Source organism: Lichtheimia ornata (genome assembly GCF_029851405.1).
Source record: "Lichtheimia ornata isolate CBS 291.66 chromosome Unknown scaffold00001, whole genome shotgun sequence".
In the NCBI taxonomy this organism is placed as follows: Eukaryota; Fungi; Mucoromycota; class Mucoromycetes; order Mucorales; family Lichtheimiaceae; genus Lichtheimia; species Lichtheimia ornata.
Genome location: NW_026695321.1, coordinates 1,341,649 through 1,364,111, shown reverse-complemented (window position 1 = coordinate 1,364,111; position 22,463 = coordinate 1,341,649). Strand labels below are relative to the sequence as shown.

General features: G+C 43.8%; 8 protein-coding genes across 8 annotated transcripts; 2 read left to right on the top strand and 6 right to left on the bottom strand.

Moving 5' to 3' along the window:
* O0I10_000483 (uncharacterized protein) lies at positions 1 to 331 on the bottom strand (the record flags this gene model as incomplete). The annotated part of the gene is made up of 2 exons (XM_058480593.1): positions 1 to 120; positions 193 to 331. Coding segments are annotated over 2 exons (259 nt in total), but the record flags the coding sequence as incomplete, so codon positions are not given.
* Positions 332 to 1,543: 1,212 nt separating this feature from the next.
* On the top strand, positions 1,544 to 2,029 carry O0I10_000482 (uncharacterized protein; the record flags this gene model as incomplete). Its single annotated transcript, XM_058480592.1, has 1 exon — positions 1,544 to 2,029. The coding sequence occupies one exon, from the start codon at positions 1,544 to 1,546 to the stop codon at positions 2,027 to 2,029; it is 486 nt and encodes a 161-aa protein (XP_058349115.1).
* A 132-nt stretch (positions 2,030 to 2,161) lies between these two features.
* O0I10_000481 (uncharacterized protein) lies at positions 2,162 to 4,108 on the bottom strand (the record flags this gene model as incomplete). Its single annotated transcript, XM_058480591.1, has 4 exons — positions 2,162 to 3,036; positions 3,095 to 3,273; positions 3,339 to 3,663; positions 3,730 to 4,108. 4 exons carry the CDS (start codon positions 4,106 to 4,108, stop codon positions 2,162 to 2,164), a joined length of 1,758 nt encoding a protein of 585 aa, XP_058349114.1.
* A 1,084-nt stretch (positions 4,109 to 5,192) lies between these two features.
* Positions 5,193 to 7,423, bottom strand: O0I10_000480 (uncharacterized protein; the record flags this gene model as incomplete). Its single annotated transcript, XM_058480590.1, has 4 exons — positions 5,193 to 6,304; positions 6,381 to 6,559; positions 6,629 to 6,932; positions 7,015 to 7,423. 4 exons carry the CDS (start codon positions 7,421 to 7,423, stop codon positions 5,193 to 5,195), a joined length of 2,004 nt encoding a protein of 667 aa, XP_058349113.1.
* A 701-nt stretch (positions 7,424 to 8,124) lies between these two features.
* Positions 8,125 to 10,986, bottom strand: O0I10_000479 (uncharacterized protein; the record flags this gene model as incomplete). The annotated part of the gene is made up of 7 exons (XM_058480589.1): positions 8,125 to 8,499; positions 8,568 to 8,761; positions 8,821 to 9,217; positions 9,285 to 10,012; positions 10,088 to 10,303; positions 10,467 to 10,604; positions 10,668 to 10,986. The coding sequence occupies 7 exons, from the start codon at positions 10,984 to 10,986 to the stop codon at positions 8,125 to 8,127; spliced, it is 2,367 nt and encodes a 788-aa protein (XP_058349112.1).
* Positions 10,987 to 12,055: 1,069 nt separating this feature from the next.
* Positions 12,056 to 13,906, bottom strand: O0I10_000478 (uncharacterized protein; the record flags this gene model as incomplete). The annotated part of the gene is made up of 1 exon (XM_058480588.1): positions 12,056 to 13,906. The coding sequence occupies one exon, from the start codon at positions 13,904 to 13,906 to the stop codon at positions 12,056 to 12,058; it is 1,851 nt and encodes a 616-aa protein (XP_058349111.1).
* Positions 13,907 to 14,771: 865 nt separating this feature from the next.
* O0I10_000477 (uncharacterized protein) lies at positions 14,772 to 16,149 on the bottom strand (the record flags this gene model as incomplete). Its single annotated transcript, XM_058480587.1, has 3 exons — positions 14,772 to 15,610; positions 15,671 to 15,943; positions 16,017 to 16,149. 3 exons carry the CDS (start codon positions 16,147 to 16,149, stop codon positions 14,772 to 14,774), a joined length of 1,245 nt encoding a protein of 414 aa, XP_058349110.1.
* Positions 16,150 to 17,674: 1,525 nt separating this feature from the next.
* Positions 17,675 to 19,927, top strand: O0I10_000476 (uncharacterized protein; the record flags this gene model as incomplete). The annotated part of the gene is made up of 6 exons (XM_058480586.1): positions 17,675 to 18,064; positions 18,120 to 18,384; positions 18,442 to 18,934; positions 19,001 to 19,046; positions 19,103 to 19,193; positions 19,254 to 19,927. The coding sequence occupies 6 exons, from the start codon at positions 17,675 to 17,677 to the stop codon at positions 19,925 to 19,927; spliced, it is 1,959 nt and encodes a 652-aa protein (XP_058349109.1).
* Between the last annotated feature and the right edge of the window lie 2,536 nt (positions 19,928 to 22,463).

Sequence of the window (22,463 nt, the reverse complement as noted above, 5' to 3'; positions counted from 1 at the left end):
CCCACAGCATCCTTGCCTCCTTATAGCATACTTGCCTAAAATTGATGCTTGCTGTAATAAACCCCTTGGTCACGAAATACTCATGGAGTGCCATTATAACATTGTTGCGATTGTTGCCCCCTGAAAACAGAAAACAAGCCTGAAATGTTGGTTGTCAATGGGTAGCGAGTGGGGAATGAGAACTTTCATTACCAAGAGGACCATAAGGATGTGCTAGTACAATGGCTGGTACAATGTCTCCATTGTTCGTGTTGTGAGAGGTGTATGTGATGCGTGCTTCAATGAGGGTCTTGTCGTGGCAAGATTCCAAGAGTACTGTGTCTGAGGACATGGTGGCGGAAAGAGAGCTGCATTAATGGTGCCACAGCGTCATCCCATTCATATCTATGTAATTCACGCCATCCGCCAATTCACATTGATGTCGTAAACATTGGCTAGTCATTTCCTTCAATGCAAATAGTATCAGATCACACACATCCAATCTCTCCTTCTTCGTCCGAATATGCAACATCACACCACCCTATGCCAAAACCTTATTTGAAGGCGCAAGCTGTGGGGGATCTTGATTGTGCAATATACAACTCTTGATCCGAATAAAATCATTGCTGCAACGTGTCGATCGATAAAAGCTTGAATCGATCTCCTTTGGATCTTGGAATATCATTCCAAAGGACCTCCTTTTTTGGCTAAGCCTAAAATTGTATGTGGTTACCCTTCCATGCTGCTGTGCACTACATCATCAGCCATACAACGTTACTTGATGCCATGTTGGATCACGACGAGTATGCATCAACATGCAAATAAGAAAACGGCCTCCTTTTATGATATAATCTCAATTCTATATATGTCATCCCTTCTTTGATCATCGACAAGAGCTGAGATGGGTGCACCAAAAAGCATTTGTGTATAGCGTAGTACCACCGATGTTTATATACATTCAATGTCTTTGAGATCATACTAATAAATGTGTTGTTAAGTGGATTGTATGTAAACAGCTCAAAGCCATATAGCGAGGAGGGGTGATGATGAATAAGAAACGCGGGAAGGTCCTAGTTACTGCGCGCATGTAGTAGTGGTGGTGGTGGTCCCCTGGTCTTCATGATTTGATTGTTCTTACTGCTTGCATGAGAACATGCTATCATTGCTGTTCTCCTGAATTAGCTATTACCATTGATGTTGCTAATGTCACATACAAACATTTCTTATTACAACGCTATTGATGACATAGAGCATTCATCCACGATTATGTTTTTTCAGAGACGTGCTGCTCCCGCCATTAGAATCAAAAGACAATAATACATACGAATTCGGGCACCGTGCTTTCGTGAATATAAAACCACTGTACATTGCATTGCATACATACTGCCATTTTAGCATGACATTGGCACGACTAAGATCTCCTGTATTATACAAAACAACACACACGGCGTACTCCTTTATTACCCCAGGGTCCGTATATTTACATCTGGCGCAAGCTATAAAACCCATTCGCTCTGACAGTGACGTCTTTCATCATCTCATCGATTACTTTCTTTATTGAATAATGGATCAGCATTACCAAAACAACAACAACAACCAGCATAACTCTGACTATGGAATAGGCAGCAACCAACAACAACAACAATGGGACAACAACAACAACATTGATCAAAATAGAGGAGGGCAACAAGAACATGAGAACAATCAAAACAACGATCAATGGCAACATCATCATGATAGCGGTGGTAGTGGAGCAGCAATGCCATCTGTGCCTCCTGGTGTCCCAACATTTATTCCCTCTTCTTATGAACATCCCAATGAAGGTGGTGTGCCTCCGTCAGCTTTCGTTGCCATTGGTGTTGTCGGTGGTCTTGCCCTAATTGCAGGCATTGCCATCTTTGTGTGTTGTCGAAGACGCAAGGAGAGGAAAAAGGAAACCATGGCCAATGCATACCTTGAGTTTAGTCAATCCCAACAAGCATCTCATGTCTTTACACGCAACAAGAGCAACGTCCCTGTAAAAGAGACTGAGGAGAAGTATACCTATTAGTAGAATAACAAGCCATTCATCCCATCATCATCATTAATCCCAATGTATGCCTTTTCCATCTTCCTTCCTTTCCTTTGTAAGCCCATTCTTCTTTTCATCATCATGATGTGTGAATCGGTATACTTTATGACTTTATACAAGTAATAAAACAAGCACTGCTAAAAGCACATGAAGGAAACCAAATGGCACTGGTAATGATTGTGATGCTGATCCTTGCTGTTGTGGTTGTTCGGGTTGTTGATATGGACCCAAGGGCGGCAGATCATCTTCGTCAGTGATACTAAGCTGCTGGCAGATCGCTGATGATCTTTCTTGTACCCATTGCTTAAGACCTAGCACTTGGCCATCCTGATGATCGACATTGTTTTCGTAATTCCATAGAGTCCATGTCGTGTTGATAGTAGCATTCGCTGTGTGGTGAGGCAATGCCAAATTCCAAGCCATATCTTCTTTGAGCATGTCACGCCACGCATCAATACGTGGATTGAGCGTGCTTGGTTTGAAAAAGCGCTTTACCAGCGTGGTCAATACATTGTTGAAGGCCTGCTCATCTTCAAGGATAGGTTCAATCAGGGGGCGTGGTCGACCAGAAGGAGTGAAATTTTGCCATGGCGTTGTCATCATGTAATGATATTCAGGTGACGACAACCCCATCACCTCGTCATAATCATAGCTAATAGCGATCCAGCGGTTCTCTTCTTGTTTATGCATAAAGTAATTGCTTGCTTGATGCCACATGCCATCCCAAGCCCCTGTCAGCATGTTGATTGCCAAGTGCAACATGGTGTGTGTGACATCAACCAGTGATTGTATATCGGTATTGGTGTCGTTTAGCTGCCGCATCAATTGAACAAGGGGTACAAGCTCGTCGCTTTTGTTGGGGAAATCATGGCTACCCTCGTCTTCAAGCTCGTAAAGTGATTCTGGATATAGCATTACATCATCGCCTTGATAGACAAGGTTGCCTTGTTGAGTAGCATTCAAAGAATTCATCTTGTAGGTTGGCCCTACATACATATATGGGACCGTTAGCATCATTGTTCACATTTTTTATGGCTAGCATACCTGTGTTGGTGCGATCGTGATCACCAGCGTAAATGGCATTTTCGATAAAATGGGTTGTTGCTTCATCGGTCATTAGAAACAAACCAAATGGCTGACCATTGACAAATAATCGTATCCACTGTGAGTTCAAAGTGACAGCACCTGCAGCACCAAGCATATCCAAAGCAAGTTTTTCTCGCCTACACAAATCCATGAGTTAAATTTCAATCATCTAGGGAGAGGAAAAAAGGTGTAGCACACATACATCATAGTGGGATCTGCAGGCTCGCTTCGAAGCTTGATGGTCGTTCTCCCATACAGCAATTGGTTTTCTTCACCTTGAGCCTTGTACTCATTCAACTTGACTTTGAATGATTGGCGAGTAAACTCTTTGCTTGATTGACCGCTATTGCGAAAACCAGCACCGGTAAAAGTGAAGATTTCCTTGTTGCTTATATAGGTCATTCGATCTACGCGAGCGTATTCATGGTCACCTTTGGGATCACCAAGGATTTCTTGCACTGCTGTTGCATTCGCTTCAAGCAATACCGTTGCAATTTCGTTGGATTGGTTCATGTTGGTGAAAGTAGCTATATAATAGTGAAACGTTGTTATGGTGATGATAGCCCTTCATACGTAGCATGATTCATACTTACGAGGGTAAATAGGATGGTAGGCTTGTGGCAAGGATGGTACCTCGTATGTGGTCCTTGATCGATTAAAGAATTCATTGCCGGTTGAAGTGGCACCGTTGATCCACGCACGTTGATTTGCTTCAGTAGCAATTGCTTGGCCTTGGTCATTGAGGATGGTATACTGGTAATGCTGACTAGGCGATGGCGCTGTTCCTGTATACAGCTGTGGGGTTTCTTGACTAGCACTCAAAGGATGAGGATTTCCGCCATCGATAGATACGCCTATTGATTGTGCTCCTGGAGGTAGAAATGCCACAACAGCATACTGGACATCTTGAGCTATGACTTTGGTGATTGTCAATATAGAAAAAACGAGCAATACAGCGTGAATGGATTGCATCGTGATTCGTGTTGTTCGCCAATACCTCCACAAGAATGATATTGCCTTTGACCTTTATACCCGTAAAATAATGGGTGATTGCCACCCGTGTTTTGAGATGAATAGAAAGGATGGAAACTTGGCTACTACAACTTTATGGTAGATCCGGCTGGGCGATCCAAGCATGCCGTGCAATGCAAATAACGGTGTAACCCACCTGACACCATGGTATTTTTTATTGACACCAAACTTGTACCACCCATCAACGCGTTTTACGCGCATTGACACCCGATACAAGTCCCATTATCATGTATACATCTCATCCCCATAGACAATGGTGTGTATAGCTTGTATGCTTGATCCCATTTTCTAAGGTACATGACCCATTAAGAGGAACAAAGAAGAAACAGGCTTGGTAATTGCCAGGTGCATGCGCCAATCAATGAAGACAAAGAAAGTCTATCCTTTCCACGGTTTCCATGCCCATCAATGCACAACATAAAATTAAAAACAGATATTTTTACGCAGCTACGCTTGCCCCGTTTCCATGCATATACGGTTAAAACATCGGGAAGTTTTCCTTCAATACCCATTACTGGTGGCGGCGGTGAACGTGATACAAGGATTGCCCATCATCATCATGTCACTAAAATTGGGATCGCCTATAGCATTACTCCTTGGCACACTGAAACACATTACTTGGTATATAGCCCTTGTCTTTTTCTTCAAAGAAGCTCAAATTACATTGGTGGTGGTGGGGGAGTGCCATGCTACTATGATATCTTACAAAGAAGGAGAAACTCCTGGATTTCAAAGTTTCTTTATTTCCCTATAGCGACAAAAGCAACGTGATCTCACGCATAATGAACATCATATCGGGATTATGAATGGGCCGGTGGCTGGATAATGAAGCATTGCGTTAAAAGCATCCTATCCCAAAATAAAGTTGCGTCCATATGCAGACACCAAACAACGCCTTTAAACTCGAATTGGATGACATGAAATGAATGCTATTGGTGATCGATTGTATTCGTGCAAAGTATCAAAGGAAGATTATAGCGAGGAGAAGAAGGTCATTAAGGTGATGATGGGGTATCAAATAGTGCTAGTAGTAGGAGTAGTGGTAGACTATGAATGTAACCAAAAGGCTTGGCAAATACGACGACGACATGGGGAAGATGGCTGAAGATCCAGCGTCATTGGTGGTACCTTGCTCAGCACTCAGTGCACGTACATTGGCATCGTCTCCATCACTTTCATTGTTGGTGCTATCCTTGTTGCTGTTGTTGTTGGCAGAAGAAGAAAGGGATGAATCTGAAGAAGCTGGCGTGATAGCTGAACGATCCGTAACATGGCCTGCTCCATCCATTTGACGACCTCCATGATAGGGACCCAGGGGTGGAAGATCATCTGTATCATTGATACCCAATTGCTTGCAAAGTGCTTTTGAACGTGTCTCCACCCACTCAGCAATACTGACACTGAGATCCGATTCACCTTTGGCACCGTTACCCGTACCCAATGCACCTGATTCAACATCATTTGCAGTCCATTCGACTTTGTCACCTGGCGACTGGGGTTCCAAGGATCGATCCCATGCGATATCTTTTTCCAGCATTTGCATCCACACTTTGAGCCTTGGTACCACCACACTCGATTTGAAATAACGCTTGACGATGGTCGTGAGGATGCGTTCAAATTCGGCACGATAATAAGGCGAATCAAGTATCATATCCACAAGGACACGTTTGTTGCCATCGCCGCCACGTGGTCCATACTCGTCATAAGGTACTGTGGCCAGACCCTTTTGCTCAACACCATTGCCCAAGGTCTCATCAAAGTCATAGGTGATCACAGCCCACTGGCCATTCTGCAGGTCTTGTGTCAAGTAGTAGTTGCTTGCTTGATACCATAAGCCATCCCAACTTCCAGTCAAGAATGATAATGCTAAATGGTACATGGTGTGCTTGGGATCGATCAGCTTGGCTAGCTCTTTGCCGCTCTCTTCATCAGTAATCTTGGCTGGATCAATGGCATTCAGGTTGCGAATGAATTCAACAAGGGGGAGTGACGCATTCTCCTTGCCCAACTTGTGCTTGGCTTCGCCCTTGTCCTTGAGCTTGTAAATGTCCTTTGGATACTTGGATAATTCATCTCCCAGATAGGCAAGGTTGGCTGTATGCTTTTCATCAATGCTGTTGCCCTTGTATAACCAAGCTGAGAAAGAAACGTTCGTCGTCGTTAGCTAAATGTGTGTGTGTTACAATAAAAAAATTCATGCAAGTACACCTACCTGAGTATGGATAAGCCCAATCACCGCCATGTAAAAGGTTATCCACCATGTGTGTGGAGGCATCATCCGTCAACACAAAGAGACCCAAAGGCTCACCGTTAACAAAGACACGCACCCAACTAGCAGATAAGGCTGCTGCTCCTGTGGCAGCCAACATGTCAAGCACTAATTTTTCACGCCTAGAATGGGGTACATACATCAGCAATCTTTTTTACAACCATCTTGTGTTTGTATATATGGATACTTGCATAAAGGAGGAATCGGTTTGCTCTGCACGCAGCTTAAAATCCCTTCGGCCAAACAATAGCTGGGGCTTCTCTAGGCTGATTTCGAATGATTGTCGATTGAAATTCTTGGTGGATTGGCCGCTGTTATCCAACTTTGCATTGGTGAACGTGTGGATTTCGCTGTTGCTGATAAAAGTCATCTTGTGCACGTGGGCATCTTTATGCTTTGCATGGGGATTGGCAAGGATGGTATCCAATTCAGCTTGTTCCAAATCCAGCAAGATGGTTGCAACTTCATTGGATTGATTCATGTTGGTAAATAATGCTATACATACATGCATGCATGCATGCATGCACATGTTAATTCCAATGCTTCATTGCTTGTGAGTGGGTTATTAACATCTTACGAGGATAAACAGGATGAAATGCTTGTGGGAGTTCAGGTACGCTGTATACGGTAGGTGCTCGGCCAAAAAACTCGTTGCCTGTGGATGATGCCCCTTGCGATAAGGATCGTTTTTCAGACTCAAGTTCCACCACGGATCCCGAGGTAGCATCCGTCAACGCATACTGATAGACTTGACTAAAAGGAGCCATTCCACTATATACATGAGGGTATTGCTCACTTGCGGTAAGAGCATACACCTTTCCATCATCACCATTGCCGGTATGTTCAATCATTACGCCCACCGATTGGCCATTGTCAGGGAAAGCTACCACCGAATAATGTACTTCTTTGTCGTCGGCCATAATGTTTCTCGGTGCCATTGCTGTCATCATCAGCAGCAGCAACACAAAAGGAATACATCGATGCATGGTTATTGTTGTAAAGTGTAGTTTCTAATAATACTGAATGAATGTATAACTAGCTGTCAAAATGAACGAAAAAGAGAGAGAAGAAACGAATCCAAAAGGGAGCGAAAGCAGATTTAAGAATTCATAAAGAGGGGAAACGATGGAGAAGGGGACAGCTGTGAGGGTCGAGGAATAAAATTCTTTAAGGATGTCAATGAACAAGCTCTGGTAGCCGAGAGAGAAACATGCGGGATGTACCCATTTACTGCATACTCGCGTGACGGCAGGTGATGACAGCAGGTATCTTGCACTTGGAAGAAAGGGGACCCCTATCCCAAACCTATTTTGAGAAAAAAAGGGATCAAAAGGGTGACATGAAACATGCAGTTGAAATGATGGCCTTGCCGATTACTTTCGAATCCGAGAATCCACCACCATAGTACATGATATTATGCTTGTATCAATCACTCTCCTTTGTATGATGATGGTGGTGGTGGTGGTGAATAATGCAACACCTCGTGTTTGCTAATTACAACAAAATGATAGGAGGAGGAATCTCCTTGCATATATAAGATGGACTCGTGAATGATTGACACAAAAGAACTCCTCCCTCCAAAAAGGTCATTGAATGAATGGGATATGTACATGGAAGTTGTTGCCATGGCAATTTATTATTCAGTAGTATAGGAGGAGGAGGAGTGGATTGTTGTAGATGATGGTGCTCAAGAAGAAGATGTAGGCGTTTGTTTGTTGGGTGTCAAGACTGCATGATAAAAGCTTGCATACATGTTGACTCGGTCAATGGATTCCCCGGGTTTTCGAACGGCCAAGGGTTGAACAGCGAAACCATGCTTTTCAAAGAGACGATTGTACCAAGGGCGGGTACCTGCACTTCGCCAAAAGACTCGACCACCTGGTTGTAGAGTGCGGGCCATCTCTTGAATTTCCATTTCAAGCTCACCGGTAGCATCTTCAGGATTGAACCAGTCCATATGATCCATAACCACCAAACGAGTAAGATAATTGGTAGGCATTTCTTGCAACGTGCTGAGGATCGAGTTGGTATGAAGGCGGAATGCATCCAAGGCATCGGTTGACTAGCAACACACATACATCAATATTCATTCTCATTGCAATATCACCCATCTCTTTGTCCCTTATGTACCTTTAAGATATCAAAGCCTTCTCGCGTAAGATAGGTTGGACATGATTGGCGTGTGTATCGTTGCATCATGCACAAGTAATAAAAGTATTGGTCGTTGCGGAAAAGGGATCGGGTAGCAATGGGATCGAGCGTGTTTTCAATGTATTCTTGTGTCGTGCACTCTTCCAGGAACATGTTCATTTGATTCATTGGCACTATCATCATCACACACGATCAATATCAAAACCCCCTTCTTTTCTTTGTCAAACCTTACCTCCAAGAGCATTCCACATGAACATTGGGTTATCCATCACCTTGCGAATGAGAGGCGACAACAACACAGGCCGAATGTGCTGTTTCCAGATGCGCTTTTGTTCTTCCAACGAGTCAGCATGACACAATGCCTCGACATGATGCGTGATGCCATGAGCTCGTGTCCACCATTCGAATAGTCCAAGGGCCAGACCAGAGTATCCTGTCTTGTAAAACTTGTGTGCAAAGCGGTTGCTATGCTGGGACCAATATTGGAAACCAAACGAGCTCAAATGCGGAGACACTTTGTCATGCAACAAACCAGCAAAGTCCGGATGATGCCCATCACCAAACATGCGCCAGAAATCATGATACGGCAATGACACGATACTTGCCAGCTTCAATTCAAGAAGGTGATTCTACTCGTTTCCGCCCCCCCCATTCATTAGCACTTTACATATATATACTCATCCTTATTTTTCTTACCTGGCAGGGATTCATATCTACGCAATGGATACGCTTAGGTTGAGCAGCAAGGGCATATTCAAGAGCATTGTCTCCTGCTGATGTGATCACCAACATGACATCATCCTTGCTCAAGTTCATGTATTGCAAATCGACACGTGGATCTTCCCAGGTGAAAGCATAGACGTACGAGCGGAATTGTGTATGGCACGGCAAGGTGGGATCATAGTCAAGGCGCCATTGACGGCTCTGAAAATGACGACGTGGTGTCGACGACCCCAATGACATTGCATCACTCTTTACCGACATGGGGGAGGGAGGTGTTATCAACCCACTGGCTATGTCTTGCGAATCAGTGGATACTCTCGTTGTTGCCAGGATACCGCCATCATCAACATCAACATCAGCAGCACGTGCATGGGAGCGACCAATCCAGACATAGAATGGGATCTGAATCAGATATGGGATGATGAAATGATTACGGCGATTGTCACTCTTGATGGTGCCAAACTTGTACTCGAGATAATCACGCCGGCCTGGTTCAAGGTGGATATGATCGAACTCAAACCACAACTTCCAAAACACGCGTGTGAACCAATTGCATTGACGATTGTATTGTGGCGTCCATTTCTCAGCGGGTGCAGCAGTCTTGTCAGATACATAGAAATCCACCACACCAAAGATACCATCAGGGGACAAGAGGGATTGCACTCGATCAACCACAGGATAATAATGATCCATCATGGATACTTGAAAAACATCATCATCATCATCATTGTTAGTCCTTTGGTATGGTTCAGGGATGGGATGTGTGTGTTACTTACAGGAGTACGACATGGTAACTAAACCTACATTTCCATCCGCAGGAAAAGGGGTCTCAAAAGTGGCGGCGTCTTGACATAGCACAATGACATTATCCCATCCACGACGCTTGAAGCGGTCTTCAGCCACCTTGCATAACGATGGTGTCAAATCCACGAGGATCACCTTGTCAAAGTTTTCAATTGGAAAGGATTCATGCATTTGTTCAATGTTCCAGCCTAGGGTATGGTTCAGGGTGAGTGTGAGTCGACCATTTTCATCCAGCTTCTTTGGTTATGCGTACAACATGTCACACACACACACACGCACACACCCCTTTTCCATGGTTGCACATACACACCCGCACACACGCAAACAACGAAAACCAATATCAGTCTTTACCTGTTCCACCTCCCAGATCAATCCAAATAGGTTTTGATGATGTTACACCATTGGCGATTTGCTCCTTGAGTTGTGCAGCGCATAATTTCAACATGGATTTCCTTCCTCTGAGTAGTTTGCCTCGTGAATCGTCATAGACTTTAAGAAATGTGTGTTAGCTTGTTGTTGTATATGCAATGCAATTAAATAAAGACAACATACTATGTGCTTGGCCTTGATAAAAGGATTCGAGACGGCTTTGGATATCTCCATAGGAACCAAGTGGTTTAAAGAAACAAGAATACATAAACATGAGAGGTGTCTTGACGTGATCCCATCCGAGGAATAATGATACGATCGATCCGACCAAGCTCAACATGGCCGCATGGGCCCATTTGTATTGTGCATAGAATGGCTCTAGTAGTTTAATTTCATTCAGGGCCAAATTGGCCATACCCATACACAGTGGCACCAATGCATATCGATATCGATGCAGCTGTTGATGTGCTTGTTGTAGTGGCTGCTGCTGCTGCTGTTTCATGACTATGGTGTGTGTGTGCTGAAGAGTAAAGAAAAAAAAGTAAAAGGGAGAAGGAAAAGAAAAAAGTCGTGTCCTTTTTGTATGTCAAATCAAGTAACAACGACCAGCGTCGATCTGTTGTTGGTGTCTTGCGCGTTTTCTCTCCTCGGTAACCCCTTTTTGTATCCATGCTACATACGTACGTTACCCCATTCATGACCCTGCCACACGCATACATACATACATGCATACATAGTAACGACCCCTTTCCGATTCACGTACACCACACACGAGTCGTGGATTGGGGTTCATGAGTGATAGAACGATGAGCATGAGGGTGTACAATATCCTTGTCCTTGGCCAATCAACATGTCTTTATGCTGGGTGTGCTGGTGGTCAGCGTATCAAGATCTTTTATGCGAACAAAAGATGGATCAAGAAAAAGAACGAATGACATCCCGACATTGCCACAGCGTGGACGTGTTGGTCTTGATTTTTTATATCACGTGGAAAAGATTTTGTGGCATGCGATGATGCCACCGTCTTATTGGACTTCTTTGTAACATACCATGGTATAGCATATGAATGTGTGTGATCATGATAATGATGCATAGATAGCAAACCATACCATTTGAGCTAAGACCCCAATCCTATCGTCATCATTGTTTCAGTACTACGTACTTGCTCGGAGGTACCAAGCTCATGGTTTAAACAAGTCTGGTGTCGTCAAAGAAGCTCAGCAATTTCTACTTACCCAAAGCACTGGTCACTCTGATCCTAACGCATGCACACACTAACGAGCCTGTGTTAAGGAGGTATTAGCAGTAACAGTCATATGGCAGCACAACAACAACAACACACCCCTTCCTTCTACAATCACCCGCGGATGCTTAGTTATTCACTTGTATGCCTTCCCCTGTCAGGAACATGGATATCAAATCAGGGTTACAAGGTACTTTACTTTTTTATTTGTCATATGCATGTGTCATTGTATTTTTTTTCCTTTGTGTAAAGAGACATGATGATAAAGAAAAGGGGAATGGTACTACAACAACTACAACTACTATTACTACTACAACTACTACAACTACTAGGCTTTTGAGTCATCATCATCACTATGGTGTTCTTCATTGTTACAAGAAATGGAAGGGGAGGAAGCATGAATAGGAGAACAAAGGGATGACGTTGTGGGTTTACTGCCATCATCACCATCAGCAGCAGTAGTAGTAGTGTCTTGATTCTTCTTGTTACCATCGTCCAATTCATGCTCCATGACTTCTTCAGGCAACTTGTGTTCACGACGCCACTCCAAAAAGTCATCATAAGTCTTGACCTTTCCATTGCTCTCACGGACTGTGCGCTTGAAGACCTTGAGGGATGTTTGGAAGCGACGTTTATGGTTGGAGAACCAGTAGGTGATGTTGCGTGGTTTGAGACCTGTATGTAGCTGTACTTGACGCCTTTGGTCCTTGGTAAGCTTGTCGCGCTTGCTGTAAATGCTAAAAAACACACTCTTGAGATAGTGCGTTGTTTCAGCATCATAGGATGTAGCTGTACGCCGAGGATACGATCGGGTGGCACTAGCACTCTTTGTGGTTGAGCGGCGTCGATTGGCCAACAATGCTGTTCCTTGTTCTTGGATTATCTCATTGTCTTCTTGGCTATTCTCGTCTTGGTCAACCAATGAACTCAATTCACCCATGTCATGGTCATCGTGATTGCGTCCTGAACGGCGGCGTGTTGAACGACGACGTGGCATAGGCTCAATGTATTCGTCATCGTCATCGGATTCCTCTGGTTGCTCATACTCGGTGTCGTCGCCATCGTCGTCAATATCCATAGCACTCAAGGTTGATATCGTATCCTCGATACCATCATTCGTTGTAGCAACATGCATATCTTGGTCAACTTGATGATCCATGGACTCTGGTTTCTTGGTGACAGTATCATCCTCCTCGTTGACAGCCATATCAGTGATCGTGGAATAGGGCTCGATGGTCAAAATAGCACCTGGTGGTGATGATGATGATGATGGGGATCCTTGGTCACTGGAAGTCGACAAGGCAGCAGGATGGATATAGGAGATGTTTTTCGGCATAGTGGTAACAGCAGCAGCAGCAGCAGCAGCATCACAGCAACTACTACTATCACCACCGTTACAACTACTAGTACCACCACCACCCACGGACATGGCATGAACCTGTTGTTGCTCTTGACGTTCCTTGATCACAGCTTGGAGGATAGGCATCACAGCTTGTTTTGGATCTTGATTAAACCACACACGTCCATTTTCGATGATTTGAAGTACTTGCTGCATGACTTCCACGCGTTCCTTGAGTCGACACAATGCAGTCAACAACAACGTCGTATCCGATTCAGGGTCATTGTAGGATTGGTGGTGGTCACCTTGATGATGATGCTGCCAATAAAAGATTTGTTGCAATATCCCTTCGGCTTGCTCTGCCAAATGCTGTAGATTTTCTTGCACTGCGGGTCGAAAAGCGGGTTCCTTGGCCAATGCAATGTCTTGTTGAAATTGATACCAAAGACGTACAAAGCATGGTAATTGTGGATGGGATAAGAACCTTGGAAGATCGGGAAAATGCTCCAACAGCAATGACAGGGATACGGGTGGACGTTGAAATGAGCAAGAGGAGGAGGAGGATGGATAAGAGACGTCAGGTGGTGGATAACTGAGAGAAAGATCACTGGCCATGGGAGATGGGAAATGGGTGGAAGGCTGCGTAGGCAAGGATGATGATGATGGGCGATGAATCATCATAGCATTGGATTCATCCACAGGTGTGACAGGCCACGAGCTGTCACCATAAGGAATCGTCACCGCCGTATGAGACATTGGCTCCACCATCGTCTCTAACTTGATCCCATTTGCTTCTTCGTACGTGGAAAACGATGGATGTGCTGCAGCAGGTGGGTACATTTCTCAAGGCAATAGTGATAGTGAAGTTCTCTAGAAAAGAAGATTGTGTGTGAGTAGATGGTTTCTCATAAAGTTTTTTTTATAAATAACAAGAACTTGAATGTTGGGGAAACGACGCATGCATAGGACATGGAGATACACAAACTCGTATACACACACACACGTACACAAATCTGTGCATGTACATAATGTATATAGAGCGGCGCGCATATCCAAGAACTCCGGATCAGAGAATACGTCTGTTTCCAACATCCCTTGTCGAATAGGAATAAAACTCTAAATGAACCAACCCCCCTTCCCAACCGGATACGAACCTGTTGAATGAGTGTATGTGTGTATGTCGTAATCGAATCTTCGTGTAGCGAATGGTTTTACCATGAAGCCCATCCTTTCCAACCACTTTTTATCATTGTGTTTTTGGCAAGATTGCCATATCAGTCGAACAAAAGCTTGGAATGAGAGTGATTGATGCCGATCATTATGTATCCACAAAGTAGAAAGAGGAGCATATGTGTGCCATAGTGGCTATATAATGAAGCACTCACCGCAACTGGAAACAATGGACCCGCTTTAACCTGCGAGCGGACCTTTACTATAAATGGTTGTTTATGCAATGCCACGGGACCCTGCACCATGCACAACGAGTCGGCATAATGACGATAATCACCACTGCCACGTGCAAAGCAATATATATCTCTCTCTCTCTAATCCTAACGACGCATCATTCTTCATTCAAAGGAAAGAATGTGTTTATTATCACACTAAGAAAAAGAGGATGTATACAGACACGAAGATGAAAAATAATACAAAGATGGATGTGGATGACAATGATGCGGTGGTGGTGGTGGAGAGTAATGTTGGAGGTTTACTTTGGTTCAGTCATGGGCGATCGGTAGTAATAAGGCGCGTCTACCGAGTTGGGATCAAGAAGACCACCATGGAAACGGTGCTTGTTGCTTTGATGTCGTAGTTTCTTTAACAACTTGAAGATGGCACCGAATAATACAGCCAAGATGCCACCAATAGTAACACAACTCCACATTGAATGACCGGTGTTATTGTCGAGGGTGGACATGAATGAGCCTTGAGAAGAAGAAGAAGCGGTCTTTTCTTGAACAATGCGATCAATCAAACCAGAGTTAGGGGGTGACACGTAAATGGGTGATCGATATTTGGATCCTGGTCGTTCAATGAGGGCCTGAACTTGAGAAAGAGACCAAGCATCAATGCTCGTGGGGTTGGCGTAGGAGCCTGAAAGCAAGATGGAGTTGGCAATGGCACGATGGGCACCTCCTGTCATGTGTGTACGATCCCACCATAGATAATCATCAATCTTGTTGTCACATTGATTTTGACAAGCATCCAAGTAGGCATGTGATGCATCTGTAAAGCTAAACATCGATGGATCCTCGACAATATCGGAAAGCAAGCTGTGAATATCCACCAAATCCAGTTTCAATGCATGGTGATTGCGATTGAGAATGGCAATGTCCTTTCGCAGCATTCGATTCAATTGCTCAGCAGCAGCGCCCCACTTTGCTCGATCCAATGCATTATCATCATCAACAAAGAATGGCATGTATTCCAAAGGAGGCACATTGAACACCATGATACGATCAGCCTTGAATGCTTTGCGGATATTACGCACTTGTTGTCCAATGCATTTTGCAATGTTGCCAAAGTCTGGTTGTGTATCTTCTGTACCTATTATGATAAAGAGTGAGACTCATGATTACTACTAATACCATCAATCATACAACATACCAAGACTTTGTTGATACGCCTTTTGAATATCAGTGATGCCGACCCATATGGCAAAGACGGTCTTGTTCGCATCGAGGCCAAGGTCAAGGTTGTAGTATAACTCGATTTGATCACGGATACTAGGCATGCGGTCGGTTGCTGGTACATGGGGATAGAGTTCATTGTCACATGCAGAGCCAGTGTAAGCAAAGCTATACAATGATGCATTCCATGCAACGGCTACATTCTCGCTCCATACTGGGCCATTTGTCCATCGATGGAAGTTGCCTAGATCTAGATACCATTTCATGCAAAACTAAATATCAATAAATGGTTATATGGTATACTCTTTGTATAGACACGTTACCAGAGTAGGAATCACCAAACACGACGAGATTGTCGACGGGAACATTGGGAACTGCTGCTGCATGCGACAAATGAGGGAAACATGCGAGTGTCAAGAAAGAAAGAATGGCAATGAGGGTGACGCAATGACCCATTTCTGAAGGAAAGGAAGGGGGAAAGTAGTGGAGTTGGTATTGAAGATGTGGAGAAGAAAGAAGAGAAACGAGAGAAAAGTATTTATTGCATGGTTGGCATGGCAATTCCACCCTTTTTTTCAAAGCCTTCTCTTGATTCGGTTCGCTAGTTATAGAATGTCTTGGATGAGATGCCTATCACTGCTTTGATGATATCTTGCTATAAGCACTTATTCTTTACCTTCCATCAAGATTATGACTATGTCGTACATAAAAGGCTTTTATGTTGTACAATGGGCGAGCAAGAAAAGATGCATGTCGACAAGAATTTCCAGGCACGCTATTACCATCATTTATGCATTGTTGTCGATCATTGAAACTTATGAAACAAAGCTAGTTGTCCGATGATCCTGTTGTTTGATAATACTAGTAGTGGATGAGGGGTTGAATAGCCACACTATAATTGCTGCTCACGGTGTGTGTGCGTGTGTATGTGTATGCGTATATAAATCATATGCAGATATCAAATTACAAATTCCACAAAGCCCATCTTCAATAAGCACCATGGAAGCACTGGATGGATCACGCTTTCTCCAAAGAATGTCAGCCATCTCTACTTTTGGAAGAGGATAGCCAACAATAACCGATAATAACATTTATGGTAATCCAAGCCTCGTCAACTTGACAAGGATGATCCATCTCATTGGATCTATTGCTAACTCACGATTCTGACAAGGATTTGGCTGATTGGGAAGGAAAAATCAAAATGGTTCCTTCAATTGTGCTCACTGTGTTCATTGCAATGCGTAGCGGTGTTGAAATATCGGAGCGAGGTGACACATGGACTAGTTTGTCTTGGCGATTGCATGATGATTGGCCACTGGAGAAGCGAATCATCAACCCAGGGATAATTAAAGCATCGTCAAAAGTGTGGGTTTGCTTCAGCCTGCCTTTTCAGAGGTATTTCTCCTTGTAGTATTGTTGTCAGCTACATCCTTCCATTATCTAGAGTTGATTAGCATGTGGCAATTACGCACTGAGCTAACGCCAATATACAATAAATATCCTCACGCCCACCGTTTCTCCTCTCGGTTAAAGTGATCGGAGAACATTGGTCAATTACTTGCATGCACACCATCGCAATCCATCCTTCTTTTAATATCCATATCTCCATGACAACAGGTTTCTACGATACGATCATTTATATATAGCTTGTGTTTAGAAGCCATTTTCTAAGGTGATGTGAAAGAACACGTAAAGCAAAAAAGAATGGAAACACTAAAGGAATTTCAGACTCGCTTGTTTGGTGGAGCGGATGCCGATTTGCCGTTTGGACCAATTATTTTTGTGTCAAACGAGACAATGCTCAAGGTACCTGCTCCTTCTGTTAAACGGCATCTCACAGTTGGCTACTTTTCTTGCTTTTCTCTCTCTCTTTTATCCATTCATGGAATGAGGCTCCGTCCTCTGCAATCCTTTCTTGTTTGTATTTTGCCTTTTATGTGTATATTCCACTGAAAGAGAGAGAGAGTGAACGAGGGTCAACATGAGCAACGCTTCTTCCAATCACAACGCCATGGCAAATCAGCAACCTGATTCCGAAAACAGTAACACGGTTGCCAGCACCACCACCACCAACGAAAAGCAACTACAGCCACCAACACCACCACCACCACAGCCACCAGCAACTGATATCGACTCAATCCATGCCGATCTGTTCCCTCGCTATGATATGACAGCATCATCCGAAGATCCGGGTTCAGCTTTTTATAGCAAGGCCACAGGAACAACGACCACTCAAGGTGCCGAAGAAAGTGAATTTGTCAAGGCAACATGGCGACTCAAGTTGACCATTGTCATGTGCATGCTGGCACTTCCTATTGGATGTCATTATCTTGAAGCTACTGTGGGCACCCTCAAGACCGCATTAAAGCATGTAAGATGATGAAAGCACATGGTGTCCTTGATCATGTGACTTACCTTTCGGATAGAATATGAACATCAATAATACCCAATTCAGTATTCTTGTCTCTGCTGTCAACCTTGTCAACACCATCCTCCCCATGTTGGCTGGTTTCTTTATCGATGACTTGAGAAGTCTTGGATCCATTCGTGGTACCTCTTTGGTCAGCATCATTGTTTTCCTTGGTAGTGTGCTTGTATCCATCGGTAGCACCAAGAGCAGTTATCCCATCATGGTGGTAGGCCAAGTTGTGTATGGCCTAGCAAGTGGTATGATCGTCACGATGCAAGAAGGTAGGGTATACATTTACTTCCTCCTTGGTAATATCCCTTTCACTAATAATATCATAGGCATTTTATCACGTTGGTTCAGAGATCGACAAATAGCAATCATCATTGGTATCCATTTATGCGTTGCACGGCTCACAAAGTTCATTGCCAAGTTGGTCTGCTATCCGATTGTGACATCTTCAGGCTCAAGCTCAACGCCCTTATACGTTGCCATGCTACTGTGTGGCATGGGTGTTGTCACAAACGGGATTTATTGGATCGTTATGGTGCGAAACGGGTGGGCTACCAGCAATGGCAAGGAAATTGCACAACCCAAACAAAAGTATGAGAATCGCTCGGTCATGGGAAGTATGGCTGTTGTCAATAGCCAGCATCAACCATACAACTCGGATGTTATCTCCCAGGTTACGGGTACCAGAACAGCAGCAGCCAATTGTCTCAAATCAAAATACTCGCTCAAGCTACTTCTTTTACTTCCAAGCACATTCTGGATGGTGCCCTGGATGCAGCTTATCTTTTCAAGTGTGCTTAGCAGTTTCGAAGACGTTGCAACGTACGTAATTTTGATGATCTATACGTGTGATGCATGATGAATTGACATGATTTGATTTCTCATTAGTGAGTTTGTGGAATTTCGATATAGCACAACCAGTGTCATGGCAGGAGTAAGTTCTTGAGCATGGATGTCTAGATCATGTATGTTCATGTATTTCTTCATTAGTACCAAAGTAGTCTTACTCAAGTGGTCCCCATTGTGGCTGCTCCAGTAATGGGTCTTGTGGTCCATCGTTTTGGCAAGCGTCTCACCAACCGTAAGTGACACGTGGTATATGCATGATAGCACAAAGGGGCTAAATTCATCCTCTTCATAGTGTTTGTTGCTGCCATTGTGCTCGTGGTATCCATGGTGCTTCTCGCGTACACTTGGGTTGTTCCTGCTGTCGGCATGATTTTGATTTCACTTTCTTTGGCATTGGGCCCGGTATCTATTCTTACATCCACTTCGATGCTCCTTCCACATGAATTATCCGGCACAGGTATGGCTCTTCACAAGTGTGCCAACAATATTGGAACGACCATTGTCTCTGTGATTGTGGGCTATGTTCAAGACTTGACGTACCATGACGGCAATAGTGCGGATAATGCAAGGGATCTTCAAAACGAGTATGATGGCGTATTGGTTTGCTACCTGGTAATGGCAGGATGTGCAACGCTGGTCGTTGGCATCTTTTGGCTGATGGATCGCAAAATCCTGGAAGGATGGCTTCAAGCGGACAAATTTGAACGTGAGCGTCGTCTCAAAGCAGCCAAGCATGAACAAGAAGAAGAGGAACGTGCATACCGATATCCTTATTATGCAGTGGCACCCGCTGAACAAGAGGAACGTCGTGACAAGGCATTACAACGCATTGGCAGCTTACTGCGTAAAAAGAAGAGCTATGTCTACATCGGCTTTTACACCTTTTGGTTCATTGTATCATGGGCCGTATTCTTCACATTCGCATTGATGCCCTTGTATCAAAATTATCAGAGCAAGTTTGCATAGAAAGATCTACCCACCTTTGTAAATTATATATATCCTCCTCGTTTAATCACAATACTACATGATGAAATCGTTCATCGTCTCCCTTCAATTCTGGACTTGCGGCCCCAATTGATCGCTTCGCTCGTAAACTTTTCACTTTTTCGTTGAATGCCTTATGGGGTAATAATGATCTTAACGTTCATGCAATTGGTATTGGAATACACAAGCCAAGCTATACAGTAACGGATCATGTAGAGATCATGGATGAAGGATGTTTATGACAGCAGCAACCAAGTATGCAATGGCACAATCATACCTCTTGTCTTGTTTATGATTCATCCGTATCTTATTTAAGGTTCCATATTTACTTGATACCGTGTGCTATTCATCGACTCTTTTATTGAATGCAAATTGGATTCAACGTGGTACTAGGGGTATCATACTAACAGCTCATATGAGCAAGGTGTGGATCATTTGGTTGGTTTCTGGATTAAGACGGGAAATAGAAATTGATAGTCGGAAAGCGAAGTTGGATCATGTACATCATCGTATTAGGTCTTTGCTACAACACTATTACATTCACTAAAGCTTTCTTGTTCACATGCTGATAGTAGGCAAAAGGCAGTGTCAATCCTCTAACGCTTGTATTGCAAAGATAATAAATCTGAGAATGATGATGTCTAACATGTGCTTGTTAAAAAAGAAGCGTGTTTCATTGTAAGAAGCTTAATGCATCATATTCAAGAAAGAATGAGATGTTAACCATATGCCACAAGCACTTGAACAAGCTATGCTTACCTATGACAGTTCTCAGCTAACACTATCCCATGCATCCTTATCTAAGAACGACCATTCCATACCGGCCCTCATAGGCAGACCTTACTGTAGGAAGGAAGGGGAAGGGGTCTGTCATGCATTTCTCCACCAATAAGATTGACCCTTCAAGTCCTGAGCTTGGCTCAGTTACACCAACCGCCCCTCTGCATCTTTTGCTCTGCCAGGGTCCACCTACTTGACAATGAACAAAGACCACTCTTCATATAGCATCACGCTTACAAACGTAAAGGTGCCTGTATCTCCAAACTTTACAATGAAACATGGGGTTTTGAATAGAGCAATGGGCTCGGCTTGGCCAACAGCACCTTGTGTGAAAGTTTCGCGTTGAATGTCGCAAACAGCCCAAAAAATATTTTTTGGTCGTCGTCGTCGAAGAGGTCGACCCCCAGATCCAGTTTGGCTGGTGGCGACATTGCGAAATCTGGGATTGGCAAGCTTGATTGTGAAACTGGCACCCAAGGTGCAGTTGGCCAAGCCGAGCCCATTGCTGTAATAAAAACCCCACGTTTCATTGTAAAGTTTGGAGATACAGGCACCTTTACGTTTGTAAGCGTGATGCTATATGAAGAGTGGTCTTTGTTCATTGTCAAGTAGGTGGACTCTGGCAGAGCAAAAGATGCAGAAGGACCTCTTTGGGTTACTCAGCTAAAAAGTCAGGACTTCAGGGACAATGCATGAAAGGTACGCAACCCTCACTTTTATGTCATACATCGGCAGCTAATAGCCACTTTTGTGCATTCCCAACTTTTGTGCATTCTATTGTAGGTGGACGATTCCCCTGCTCTAGACATTCATTTCCATGATTAAAGTAGGTTGATCCGAGTTGATTTGGTTGAGTTACGCTCACACAAGATTACATCGGTTGAGCTACATCGAGCGTGCTTTATGTCCAGAGTGATGAAATCTCTCTTTGACCGCAGCTCAGTCAAATCAGCTCGGATCAACCTACTTTAATCATGGAAATGAATGTCTGGAGCAGGGGCATCGTTCCCATGCAGTGGATCTCGCAACAATGATGATTGGATAAAGGTGGCCGTTAGCTAACAATACATGCCTGTTCCTAGATGATCCATAAAGTAATTATACATTGACCCTTTCATTCATGCAAACGTAGCTGTGTTACACAACACGACCCTCTGCATCTTTTGCTCTGCCAGGGTCCACCTACTTGACAATGAACAAAGACCACTCTTCATATAACATCACGCTTACAAACATAAAGGTGCCTGTATCTCCAAACTTTACAATGAAACGTGGTGTTTTTATTAGAGCAATGGGCTCGGCTTGGCCAACAGCACCTTGTGTGAAAGTTTCGCGATCAATGTCGCAAACAGCCCAAAAAATATTTTTTGGTCGTCGTCGTCGAAGAGGTCGACCCCCAGATCCAGTTTGGCTGGTAGCGACATTGCGAAATCTGGGATCGCCCACGATGAACTTCATACTTTGACACAAGATTCCTTTGACCCCGACGAGCACGTTGATCTATTAAAGAGCCCACGTTTGATTGTAAAGTTTGGAGATACAGGCACCTTTATGTTTTACATATGCTGTAAGGGTGATGCTATATGAGAAGTGGTCCTTGTTTAATGTAAAGTAGTATGACTATAAATAATAGAGCAAAAGATGCAGAGGGCGTGTTTGTGTAACTTGAGTCATTCAGCACAGGCGATGCATGATTCTTGTACACTATTTAGGAATAGTTCAAAATGCCAGCTAATAA